The sequence below is a fragment of the Artibeus jamaicensis genome, unplaced genomic scaffold, assembly GCF_021234435.1.
Source record: "Artibeus jamaicensis isolate MK-2021 breed Jamaican fruit bat unplaced genomic scaffold, CSHL_Jam_final contig_391, whole genome shotgun sequence".
NCBI classification, from domain to species: Eukaryota; Metazoa; Chordata; class Mammalia; order Chiroptera; family Phyllostomidae; genus Artibeus; species Artibeus jamaicensis.
In genome coordinates this window covers 19,162,631-19,175,367 of record NW_026521814.1, presented here as the reverse complement: position 1 = coordinate 19,175,367, position 12,737 = coordinate 19,162,631, and the positions used below count along the sequence as shown (strand labels likewise).

Genomic DNA, 12,737 nt, shown 5'->3' with positions numbered 1-12,737 from the left:
TGTGGCTGGAAAGAAACTGATGGGGGGGGGGACGTGATATGTAAAAGTAGTAGGAAGTTTCCAAGAAGGGTGGGATTTGGGGTAAAGGCCAGAAAAAATGGGACCGTTCCTTCATTCTTTAAACAAGAATTTATTTTTTTTTGCCGCCCACATGCCAGGGACTCCGGCGTCTTCTCCGGATGAGTGCTTCTCGTAGACAAATTCCGGATTCGGATTATCTCAGGAGCTTGAGTCGCCCTCGCTTCCGACCTCCTGCCTCCCAAACCTCCTCGCGGAGGGGGAGTTGGGAGGGGATGGGGAGAGGCGATGCCCACTCGGCCGAGCACGACTGCCGCGTTCATCCGGGAGCGTCTGTCAAACAGTGGGAGGAAAAGAGCGTGGAGCCACGAGCTCACTCATAGGCGAAACTCTCCTGAAACCAGCACCCTCCTCCCACCCCGCCCACGGGCTTCTGCTAGTTTCTTTAGGGAGGTGGTGCGGGAAGGCAACTTTTGGAAACTTGAAGGAGGGGGTCGTAAGGCGAAGTGGGATGAGCGTAAATGCGACGACCCCCTGCAACTAGACCCGGGTTTAGGACTCCCAGGCCGAAAACAGGGGCAAGAGGACGGGCCGGGCAGAGTCAGGGCCCGCGCCGGAGGCAGCTCGGCGAGGCGGAGGGGGAGAGGGCCCTCAGGCGCAGTTCCCCGTCCGGCCTCCGGGGGGCGCCGGCGCCTCCGATCAGGTGACCGACCGCTCGTCCGGGGCTGCGGGAAGCGGCCTCGTTCTCAGCCGGCGGAGACGCCGCCGCCGCCGCCGCCACACCTAGTGGAGGAGCCCGGGAGGGCGGCTCGGTGGGGGCTGGGGACGGAAGGGCGGCGGGCAGAAGGCAGGAGGCTGCGGGGGAAGGGACCCCTAGGCGTCCGCCGCTGCTGCTCTGTCACCGGCGCGGAATTGGGGCGCAAGGGCCATGGGCGCGCTCCCCTGAGGCGGAGGTCGCGGGCGGGAGGGGAGGAGGCCGCAGAGAGGTTGCGGTGGCCGCGGGCCGGTGACCGGGCGCGAGAAGGCCGGCGGCGGCACCACTACCACCACCACCACTACCGGCACCAGCACCTCTTTCACCATGTCGCGCTCCGTGCTGCAGCCCAGTCAGCAGAAGCTGGCGGAGAAGCTCACCATCCTCAACGACCGGGGCGTCGGCATGCTCACCCGCCTCTACAACATCAAGAAGGTGCGCACGGGCCGGCGAGGCCGCGGCGGCGGGGCTGGCGAGCCGGGGAGTGCGGGCGGCGGGCGGCGCCCAGGGCTGAAATCTCGGCCCTGCCGCGTCGGGCCGGGCTCCGGCCCGGCCCAGGGTCCCGGGGAGGCGCCGCGGCCTAATGCGGAGTCCCGGGCGCCTCCCCCGCCGACTCTGGCCGGCCGGAGGCAGAGAGAAGCCATTTCCCCGCTCCGGTGGCGGGATCCCGCCGGGCCCTGCGGCGGGTGCGGACGCCGCCGCTGCCGCCTGCTCCCCGGCGCCCTCGCCCCCGGGACGGGGTTGGCAGGAAAGGGAGGGTGGTCGGGGGACAAGATTGGGGTGGGGGTAGGAAAACTTGGATGTTCCATAACTGAGGTCGAATGGTAAGAGTCTGGCGGAGATTATCGCATTTTCCCCCTAATTTTTTGGTGTTTAAGTGTGCGAATGCAGGAAGGGGTTGGCTAATCAGGATGAACTCCGCAGCCCCTTCACTTTGCCACTTTATTTTAGATTGCTAGATAAAAGCCATGTGAGAGCGTGTTGACGATAGGCACTTATTTCATTTTGAAGGTGAAGAGGGGGAAGTGAGGGTGGAACCAATTTTCTTCTGAAATACTTCTGGGCTGTGAGTCACGGGAACAGGAATAACAACCTTCCCTCTCCCCTTGACTCCTCTTCTTAGTTTTTCCAGCCCTGTCTGATAGTAGAACCAAAACATCTTTCTTGAAGTTTGATGTGTGCACAAAATAAAAACTAAATATATTGCTATTACCGCTGATCTGTAGCATATTCAGACGATTTGAGTAGCTATAGCTAATAGGCCCATTGCAAATCTTGGTATAGCTTCAGCAGATTAAGGAATGTTAACCTGGGTTGGAGTTAAGAAAAATAGATGTCAAGATAGAACAAATATATATTAATTTATCTTAGGAGAAAACAACCAAAATCTTTTTTCTTGTAAGACAAGGTTAGTAGGTTTAAAGAATTTGATAAAGAGAAAACGATATATTTTCGGTACAATATAGATCCTTAGAGTTTCCAATGTATACGCGATGTCATATCTTCATAATTATTACTGTTGGCTTTCTACTGTAACACGAATATTTCTTTTTAGTTTAATTATAACAAAAGAACTACAATGCTTGTAAATTACGGCTGCTGAAATAAGAATTTTTAAAAAATTTTCTATCATGAGGTTTAAGTACAAAGCTGGTTTACTTCAGCAGTGTTGCAGACACTGTAATTCTAAAGGAGAATACTGCCCTGGTTTAATGGTGAAAAATTTTGTGTATGGATAGCTAGGTTCCAGTTGCTTACCTGTGTGAAAGAGGATTGATTGCCTCTAAATCCAGTGCAGTCTGGAGAGTAAAGTGCCCATTCATTTTGTTACATGTTATGTGACAGGGGCTCAGCATCTTTACAAAGAAGCCCTCTGTGTTTACCAGAGTCTTGGTTATAAATTTCTGTAGGTTGTAAATAATTTAATTTTAGATAGTGTTACTTCGAAGTTGCATTGCCCTGAACTTTTATATTGTTAGATTACACTACTTAACAAACTTGGAAATTGATTCCTATATGAACTTTATCCAAAAAAGGAGCATTACTAAACATTACTAAAAGTTACTAGACTTGTGGTATTGTGGTTAAAGGAAATGGTTATGATGGTTTCCAGAAGCGGAAGTGAGAGTAACATCAAAAGTGATTTGGGTAGTTGGGCAAAATACCTTTTTTTTTAAGTATTCATTAAACATTTTTTAAAGTAAAAATGCACTCATACTTTACATATTCTACCTTTATAAATTAAATAAGATTAAACTGAACTCCAGACATTTGAGTTTTTATAGTCCCAGTTCACCGCTTTTTCTCAAAGGCATATTTTCTTTCATTTCCTGTTTTGAGAAACTTCATGCTCTTGTTTAAATCGAATTATCAAAATTTAAAATGAGTTGAGTATAATCATATCTAAGTGTTGGATATTTTGAGTTATGGAAATGTTGTATTTTAGCATTTAACACATAGTTATAGTTTGTTGAGAATTATTTTGTCTACCTTGCCTGATTGTGCAGTGAGAGTGTTATTCGGTTTTTTTACTATTATTTATTTATTTTTTAGAGAGAGAGAGGAAGAGAGACAGAGAAACATCAGTGTGTGGTTGCCTCTTGTGTGTACCCCTTCCCTGCCACCGGGGAACCTGGCCTGTAACCCAGGCATGCGCCCTAGACTGGAAATGGAACCAGCAACCCTCTGGTTCACAGGCTGGTGCTCAGTCCACTGGGCCACACCAGCCACGACTCATTTTTGAATAACTAGTATAATAATAGTAATTACCTACCCATTTTACTCCAAAGCTATGTTTTAAAAAACCAGGTGCCTGTATTTGTATACAAGGATTTCTGATACCAAGAGTTAATGAATTAGACACAGCCTTACTATGCCATGTGACCAGTACTTTGGTTTTTTGCCTGGTCCATGAGGCATTCATTTAGGCCATGTTAAAATGGTAATATAATACCAACTATAAATATTTAACTGTATAAATGTATATGTGTATATATATAACCTTGCTTTAGTTTTAATGATAGTAGATTTGGGTTTTCTCTTGTGTAATTCTGCATACAAATACATCAGATAGATTTGGAATCTTTCAGCCTATGTAGAGGTGTCTATAAGACTGGCGTGTCTTCCCTGCTGGCTAGGGATTGAAACATTTGTTCAAAAATCTTGCCAAAAAAAAAAATTGAGTAAGATCTGCTTATCATGTGTTTATAAGGTTCATGCTGTCTGCATTTTTATGACAGTATGAACCACATAATCTTTTCAATCTCAGCCTCTTATAGTCCTCAAAAAAAACCTTCTACCATATACTACATATCTGTCAATCAGTTATCATGTTTTAATTAATGCATGTATGCATTAGATTGTCAGTCAGATCTGATTACTTTGCTCTGTTTTAATTGGAAGTGTGCAATGGAATATTTTAGTAAGTATACAGAATGAACAATACTTGCAGTGACCTATAATCAGGAACAGTATGCTTTAGCCCTAGTGACTCAGTTGATTGGAGCATGGTCTATACAACAGAAGTTTTGGTTTTGATCCTGGGTTGTGGCAGATACGTACATTATGGGTTCCATCCCCATTTGGGGTGTATATGGGAGGCAACTGATGGATGCTTCTCTCTCACATCAATGCTTCTCTCTCCCCCTCCTACCCCCCCACTCTCCCTCTCTTCTCTCTCTAAAATCAGTAAACATATCCCTGAGTGAGGATTTAAAAAATAAAAAGAGTAATGGACTTTAATGCTCATTAGGGGGAAAGTAATATGGTTTACTGAAAAATGCTTTCCCTTTTTTAAAAAAGAATTTCATCAGTTGGAAAATTTTTGAGATCTTAATATGCACAGGTTATGGAAATTTTAAGGCGCTTGTCTAATCAGGGATATGGGAACACACGAAGGAAGATTTTAGGGGAAAGATGTGAAAGTGGTAGGTAGTTTTACATTTAAATATATTTGTTTTTGAATTCTTTAAAGTTTTATTTTTCATTAAAATATGTCTTCCCTTTTCTAGACCTTATGTAGTGATTTTTAATATTTTTTAAGTCTACTCGTATATCTGTTAATGTGGCATGGCAGGCAGTGTGGTGGTGACGGTAAAGAGTATTGGACCAGAAGTTAGACCAGCATTCCAATCTTCAGCCTGTCACTGAGAGTTCTTTAAAATTGAGTAGGTGTTTTGACTCCTGTGAGCTTCATTTCTCCTCATTGGTTAAGTGGCAGAAAAGTAACTGTGAATGGAACACTAAAGTTGATTCCAGCTCTGATTAACGTTATCTTTATAAATTCATTGTGAAGTAGCAGGGTAGAAGTTATGGCTCATTTTGGACAGTAACTGAACTCAGTTTAGTTTTCCATAATATGGGATAGTTAAGCTCTGCCTATTTCACTAGATTATTTGTGAAGATAAAAGACTATTAACAATGTGAAAAGTTGTTTAATAAAATGTCTAAATGTAAGGTAGTATTTATTTAGGAGTCTTAACAATCATTTTGGGCAGCATGCGTATTTCTGAAATTTGACTGCAGTTTAGCAAACACATCCCCAACTTCCGAAAGAAAACATTTTTGCTGAGTTGTAAAATATTTTTTGTTGTTGTTTATGCTTTCTTGTTTTTTCTCTTCTTTGCCTATGCCATCACCAACATGAACTTGATAACTCTGTATACCAAAAAGGTCTCAGTCAATACTTGCATATTTTTTTCTGTTGTTAAATTTTTATCTCAGTTGTACCGGGCAGAAATGACCCACCCAAACTTTTTTTTACGTGGAATATTTTTGCAGATTTCAGCACATTTTACTCTTTGATTAGAGCAAAATTTTTTCTTCCATGGCCCTTTCCCCATGATTATGGGTGCATTTATTTCAAGAGGAAAAACATTAGTGGAATAGCATTGTAACAGTGAAAGTTATTAGCTGGTATCTGCTTATATAACGGGGGAAAAGGATGCATATAAGAGGTGCAGTGCACGGCAAAGGAAGGGCGTCCAGCTTCCATCCTCCATTTCATGTTATGTTTCTCTTCATTTAGGATGTCATTTTTCTCTGTTGATCAGTCAGGTTCTAAGGATTGGATTGTGGTGCACTCTAGATTAATAAGTTATTATTACTGTCAGATTTTTTTTCCCAGTGGGGTTTCATTATGAAGAGCCTTAAACATTCAGAATAAAATATTTTCTTTCCATAAATCTGAATTTAAATAATATATTTTTTATTTAAACAACAAGTCCATTGTGTTTGTTTTTAACTTTATTTTTTATTTTTTAATCCTCACCCAAGGACATTTTTTTTTATTGTTGTTTTGATTGAAGGGGAGGGAGGAAGGGAGGTGGGAGAGAAAGGAAGAAAGAAACATCAGTAGGTAGGCTCCCTGACCCAGGATTGAACCCACAACCTAGGCATGTGCCTTGACTGAGAATTGAACCCACAACCTTTCAGTGCATGGGATAATGCTCCAGCCAACTGAGCCACACTGTCCAAGGCTGTAACTTTATTTTTCAAGGAAGCTGCTTGTATACATGAGGATTTGATCATTCTTGTTATGCCGGATGGTAGGTAAGGAGAAAACCACTGAAGGAAAAAAAATATTTTTTGTGGGGGCGACTTTGCTCTCAAGTCCCCCTGTCTGCCATGGATGAAAGTAAACACTACCAAGACATGATCTGCTTGGGGAGGAGACCAGTTTCTCAGAGGAAAAAGGCTGGAAGCCCCTTTCTTCAGGGGCTTTTATTGGGTTGTAATACATAGGAATACAGGGCGGCAAGGATCAAACAGTAGATAACATTTCAAAGAAATTGAGGGCTTAGTCTGAGTCAGTGTCCATCAAATAAGGGGGTTGTAGAAACTTTGGGAGACATACTCATTTCCTGCTCAGACCCTTAACATATGAATGAAAGCACTCTTAGCAAAGCAGGTTTCACAGGATTTTTAGGAATTCTTTCTTACGCCTGATTACCCCAGATCCCACTCTAGCTGGCAAGAGGCTGTACCACCTCCCCCATCACAGGTTTTCAGGCTTAATTGGATTAGAGCCAGAAAGCGCTTCTCCCAGAGGACATGGGGCCTGGGCTATGTCAGAATGGGGGGGGGGGTCCATTGTTCTCTCTTTGTTGCAGCCCCCCTCCAGTCGTTCCACGATGGCATCCCAAGTGATTGAGTTTGGCTTAGGTTGCCCCTCCTCTGAGGGGTCTTACTCATCTCTGACTTCCAACCATGCTTTGGGGGCAGGAAGAGGAAGCTGAGGCAGCATTTGCTACCAGAGACAAGCTTCTGTCTCCTGTGGCTTGCATTCCAGAGGTCGCTTGCTCATCCTTAGCCATGGGGGGTAGTTACAATTCCTGAAACCAGGCAGAGTGGTCCCCAACAATTTTTAGTTTTTGAAGTGGCAGTGATAGATTATCTTGTGTTTTCTTTGTTGGAATTGCTAAATAATTTAAATATTAAATTTTCTTAATAATTACAAAAATAATATGCTTATAGTCAAAAACTAAAACATAACAAATGTGTAACTTCAGAAATTCTCTGCCTGCCTATTCCCACTTTTAAAAATGAGCTGTATATACATATACCCTTTTCTGTACAATTGCTAACATGTGCCATGAATATTTTATTTTATTTAATAATTTATTTATTTATTTTTAGAGAGAAGGGAAGGGAAGGAGAAAGAGTGGGAGAGAAACATCAGTGTGTGGTTGCTTCTCATGTGTCCCCTACTGGGGAACTGGCCTGCATCCCAGGCATGTGCCCTCACTGGGAATTGAACCAGCAACTCTTTGCTTCACAGGCCCATGCTCAATCCACTGAGTTACACCAGCTAGGGCATGAGTATTTTATTATGATTAAATTAAGTTCTTTGAAAAAATAGAAGCAGCATGGTATAGTTTACATAAAAATGAAATTGAGGGTCTAATCATTTGCTTGTATGCTTACATTTCACGAAAATAAAAGCAGTGGATTTACTTAGCTAGCTACATCCAATGTTAAAAATGAGGCCCAGATGAAAAAGTTTGAGTTGAAAGTTCTTGTTCTTGCTGCTTAGGATGATTGAGAAGTCTAATTCATATTCTTTTTTTTTTCTTTTTCTTTTTTTTTAGAGAGAGAGAGGGGAAAGGAAGGAGAAAGAGAGGGAGAGAAACATCAGTGTGTGGTTGCCTCTCAAGTGGCCCTACTGGGGACCTAGCCCGCAACCCAGGCTTGTGACTTGACTGGGAATCAAACCACTATGGCTCAGTTTTCAGCCCGCGCTCAATCCACTGAGCTACACCAGCCAGGGCTAATTCATATTCTTGTTTCATAATTTACTAGCAGTGTTAATATTAAGTAAAATTTCAATAATAATTTTGGGTCAGGTTCATTAGATGTACATTTTGTATGTTACTAAGAATTAAATAGTTTCATTTCTTTAAGTGTAATAAAAATAATATGTAATAAAAAGTTATGCCAGATGCCATTTAATGAGGTTTTGCTATATGCCAGTATTTGGAAGTCTTTATTTGTACTACACCTGTGATGTAGTACCTATTTTATAGGTAGAGCAGTTAAATTATAGTGGTTAAGTAATTTCCCCAGTTCTTACTTTAGAAAATGAGAATTTGGATTGGCACATTTCTTTCTTGGGTCCTGAATCTGAACTCTTTTAATTATTTTTGCCATTAGATTTATATTCATTAGTGAAATTTTTGTGGGAGATACAAATTTTTGAAGACATAATAACGTTAAAGAAATAACTTTCCTCTTTACTGTAGATTACTTTTGTTTGAACTTTATATGGATTTATGTGAAAACACTAAGGTTATACTGTCAGTATATCAGAGTGATTATTAATGGAAACTTCTGTTTAGCCTTGTGATCTATTAAAATGAGAAGTAGTTTAGAATTAGGAATATTAAAATTCAGTTTATTCAAACAATTTTGGGGAAATATATTTACTTTTATGTTTATACATTTTTTCTTTGTGATTGTTTTTAAAATTTAGTCTCTGACATAAGTAAAAATACAAGCTGAAATACTAACCATATGAGTAATACTAGAGAAAATAAACTGGAAATTTTGCTTAAATTAGGAGAAGAACACATATAGAGCAGAAAGGAAGTTGTGAGCTGAAATAGCATTTATCTTACTTAATTTTAAGGACACATGGCAATCATTTCCTCACTTGGGGATATTTTGTTTTTAACTTTTAAATTTTGGATATAGTTTTACTCATTTCACATTTTGAATTCTAGCCAAATGTTAACAATTTCACATTGAATAACCCTGCAAAATGAAGTATAAGAAATGAAGTTAAGGGAGCATGCCTAATAACTTTGTTTCTGTCTTGGATTTAGCAGAATTAGTAGTACTCTTTTCTAGTCCCAGTGTGTGTTTTTTTGTTGAACGGTTTTAGTATTGCTTTTCTTAGTAAATGTAGTAAAACCTTCTCAATTTTGACCATATTAGAAATTTTCAGTACTGTATTTAGACTTTGGTAAATTTACTTAATCTGACAGTGATGAGAAAATTATTTATTCAGATATACTGAAATGTTTTGCTTAAATAAGTCATATTTGATAAGCTTTTGAATTTGTAAGTGGGGTGTACATGCACCACTTTCAAAGGAAGCTCTTGTTTGAAGTAGAAGAGTCTGTACTGGAAAATACTTTCTTACTGCATAGTTGATTATAGTAGATTCTGAACTACAATAAAACTGCATCTTTAAAACTATATTATAAGTCATATGAGCTGTTTCAGTTAGTTTCAAATATTTAGGGTTTCCTTTTCACTCATTCATTTATTCTTCATTTATCGAATGTCTTCCTGGATATGGGGAAACATACTTGTACATTAAGATGCAGTTTCCAGTGCCAACAAGTCCATATCTCAGTGGGTGAAAGTGATGTATAGATATTTAACTAACTGTGCAGTGTTTAAGTGTGGTTGTGGGAGTCTTGAGAAGGAAGTTAAAAATTCCAGTCTGTGGGAGATGGAAGGAAAAGATAGTTATATTTGTGTTGATTTTGAAGTATGAGCACAAGCTTCAGCCAGGCAATGACAAGGAGTAGCCAGTCATTTAAGATTCCAAAACCTTTATTCAGTAGAATATATAAAGATACAAAATAGGCCCTGGCCTAGTGGTTCAGTTGGTTGAAGTGTTGTCCTGTACACCTAAAATTTGCGGGTTTGATTCCCCATCAGGGACCATACCTATACCAGTTTGGGCGAGTGTGGGAGGCAGCCCATGCATGCTTCCCCCTTTCTCCCTCCTCTTCCTCCTCCCCCCCTTAAAATCAATAAACATATCCTCCAGTGAGGATTTAAAGAAAAGATCCAAGTACACAAGTTACAAAATACTGTATTAATGTCTAATGTCCTCTTTGCAGGCAGAAAGCCTCTAAACTTTATTATTATTTTCCATACTTGCCATGTATCTCATGGGTTGAGAGAGCTAGTAGATTATAGATAAAGCTCTGTTACTTTTTAAACTTTGGATAAGTTATTTAATCTTTCTGGGTTATAATTTCTTTATTTGTAAATTGAGACCAGTGGTTCTTAGGTATGTGAAATATATAATAATTTTGGAAGATTTAAAAAAATATACACATCTGGATCTTGACCCAAACATACTGAGTAAGAAAAAGCCCCTGAAGTGGTTCTGATGTTATGAACCATTAAAATAAGTAAAATGTAAGTTATTGATACCTCTGATTTCTTTCTGGGATGATTAATTGTTGACTGTTGATTTAATTTTGTTTTCTTGGGTGTAGCTAAAGTTCTGGAATGCTGGCTGCACTTACGCTCTCTCCTAGCTAAACCATCTATATGGTACTTACTTGATCTCAGCTTCTGGTATGCTCCAATTATATCTATAATTCTGTAAACTATGCTCTTTTTATTGATTATTCTTACAGTCTTAAATACATATTCCACATTGTGGAATACTCTTTAATTAAATGAGTTAATTTGTATAAAGTGCTAGTATAGTGTGTGGCATAAGAGTGAGAAGTGAGTAAATGTTATTAGTTGGTTAATGTTACTCTATTTTGGGGGCTTGAAACAGTGAACATTTACTATTAAATGTAGCTCAAGACCCTTTTAAGGAAACTTTTCTTAACTATTTCTTTTAACTATCTGAAATTACAGTTACTGCTAGTACAAAATAACTAAAATAACTATTTCAGGAGTGTATTCTTCAGTAGTTCTTTAAAGAGCAACATTTTTATAATAGTATAAATATGACCAGATATAACACTTAAAAAAAAACTATAACACAACATGTTTTTTTAAAGATTGAGATGTTTCTGTATATTGGAAGCTGAAAACTGTTTAAGGTTGATAGTGACAGAGATAGCTTGTGAACTGAGTAGTAATTAGTAACTCATTTGAATCACTAAAATTTTTGATAATGAATTTTGAAATATAAAATGTGTTGAAATATTTCATAGGTTAAAGGATTGTTTAGGAACTCATGCTTAAAAATCTAATTTATATGTCTTTAAATTTGCAATGATTGGCTCTAATTAAGAGGTAGTTGTTGATGAATTACATTAATTTTAAAGCATTTCCAATAATTTTGTGTACTTTTCTATCAAGTCTCTTAATCCAAACTATGATAGTGGATTACTGCTTTTCTTTTTTCTTTTTCTTTGACCTATTGAAGCTCAAGGGGAAGTTCGAAGTAGATTGGCTGGCCAAAATGTGGGTGGTACACCTGAGAAAAAAATGGAAATTTAACCACTCATACCAGAATTTGAGGCTTGTTTTGCTCCTGATTTTCCAATATTCATTGAAAAGTTTCACACTATTACTCTCATTCTTTTTAAAATTATAAAATAATGATAGTTAAGTTGCCTTTTAAAAATTTTAACGAGATTTTTATTTAGTTTTTAGAGAGTAAGGAAGAGAGGGAGAAAGGAGGAGACATCAATGTGTGGTTGCCTGTCATACACGCCCTCACTGGGGACTTTGCCTGCAACCTAGGAATGTGCCCTGACTGGGAATTGAAGCAGTGACCCTTAGGTTCACAGGTCAGCACTCAATCCACTGAGCTACATACACCAGCCAGGGCGTAAGTTGCTTTTACAGTCCATGATTTTAGGTGATACACATCCTTCCTCTAGGCATTAATTCGCAGTTGTGTTGAAGACTCAGAAAATCTTGGTCTTTGTATGCCTTCAGTTTTGCAAAGCCTACTTTAAAAATTCTGATATTTCTTACTTATTGAGTAAAAATTAAATTCCTTTTTCTAGCATAAATGGGTCACATTTTGTATTCTACTTTCCTTCCCTGATGTGATTCAGATAAAGTCTGGTGTTGAGGTTTTTATTGGAAGACATTTTGTGGCCTGAATAAAATATTATGTAGTTTTCTGTAACATATTTGTTTATTTTTGGTGATACATTGTATTTGTGTTTTGTGGAAAAATGAGCTTGGAGATACTGAATTGACAATGAATACTGGCCTGGAATTAGTTAAATGGAAGTCTTATTTTGATAACTGGAAACTCACTCTAAATATCCACATGTTTTGAAGAGTTTTACTTTAAAAATAGAAGATAATTATTTAGAACTTATTTATTAAGTCCTTGTGTGCCAGGCAGTGGACTAAGCACTTTCATGTACATGTTGTCTTTTAAAAGTCTGAAAAATCAGCTCGATGAAGCATGTCGTTGTTGTTGTCCTTATCATAGTGCCCTCAGTTCATGGGTCAGAGAACGGAGGCCCAGAAGTTAATAAGCAACTTGCCTAAGGTCATATTATGGGTTGTGACCTACTGGGTTCAGATAGAATTCTTCTTCATTTTTTTTTTTTTTAAGATTTTATTTATCTTTAGAGGGGAAGGGAAGGAGAGAGGGAGAGAAACATCAAATGTATGGTTGCTTCTCATGGGTCCCCTGCTGGAAACTGGCCTGCAACCCAGGCATGTCCCCCAACTGGGAATCGAACTGCAATCCTCTGGTTCACAGGCCCGCGCTCAATCCACTGAGCCACACCAA

General features: G+C 39.5%; 1 protein-coding gene across 5 annotated transcripts in view; it reads left to right on the top strand.

Moving 5' to 3' along the window:
* The first annotated feature begins 1,007 nt into the window (after positions 1–1,007).
* NCKAP1 (NCK associated protein 1) overlaps positions 1,008–12,737 on the top strand; it is a 93,933-nt gene continuing 82,203 nt past the window's right edge. For 4 of the 5 annotated variants that reach the window (XM_053665085.1, XM_053665084.1, XM_053665083.1 and 1 more), the window contains exon 1: positions 1,008–1,207. In XM_053665085.1, coding sequence (XP_053521060.1) covers positions 1,100–1,207 — 108 coding nt within the window. In that variant the 5' untranslated portion in view covers positions 1,008–1,099. Of the gene's footprint in view, positions 1,208–1,575; positions 1,597–12,737 lie in introns of those variants that run through there. The other variant, XM_053665086.1, reaches the window with a different exon arrangement.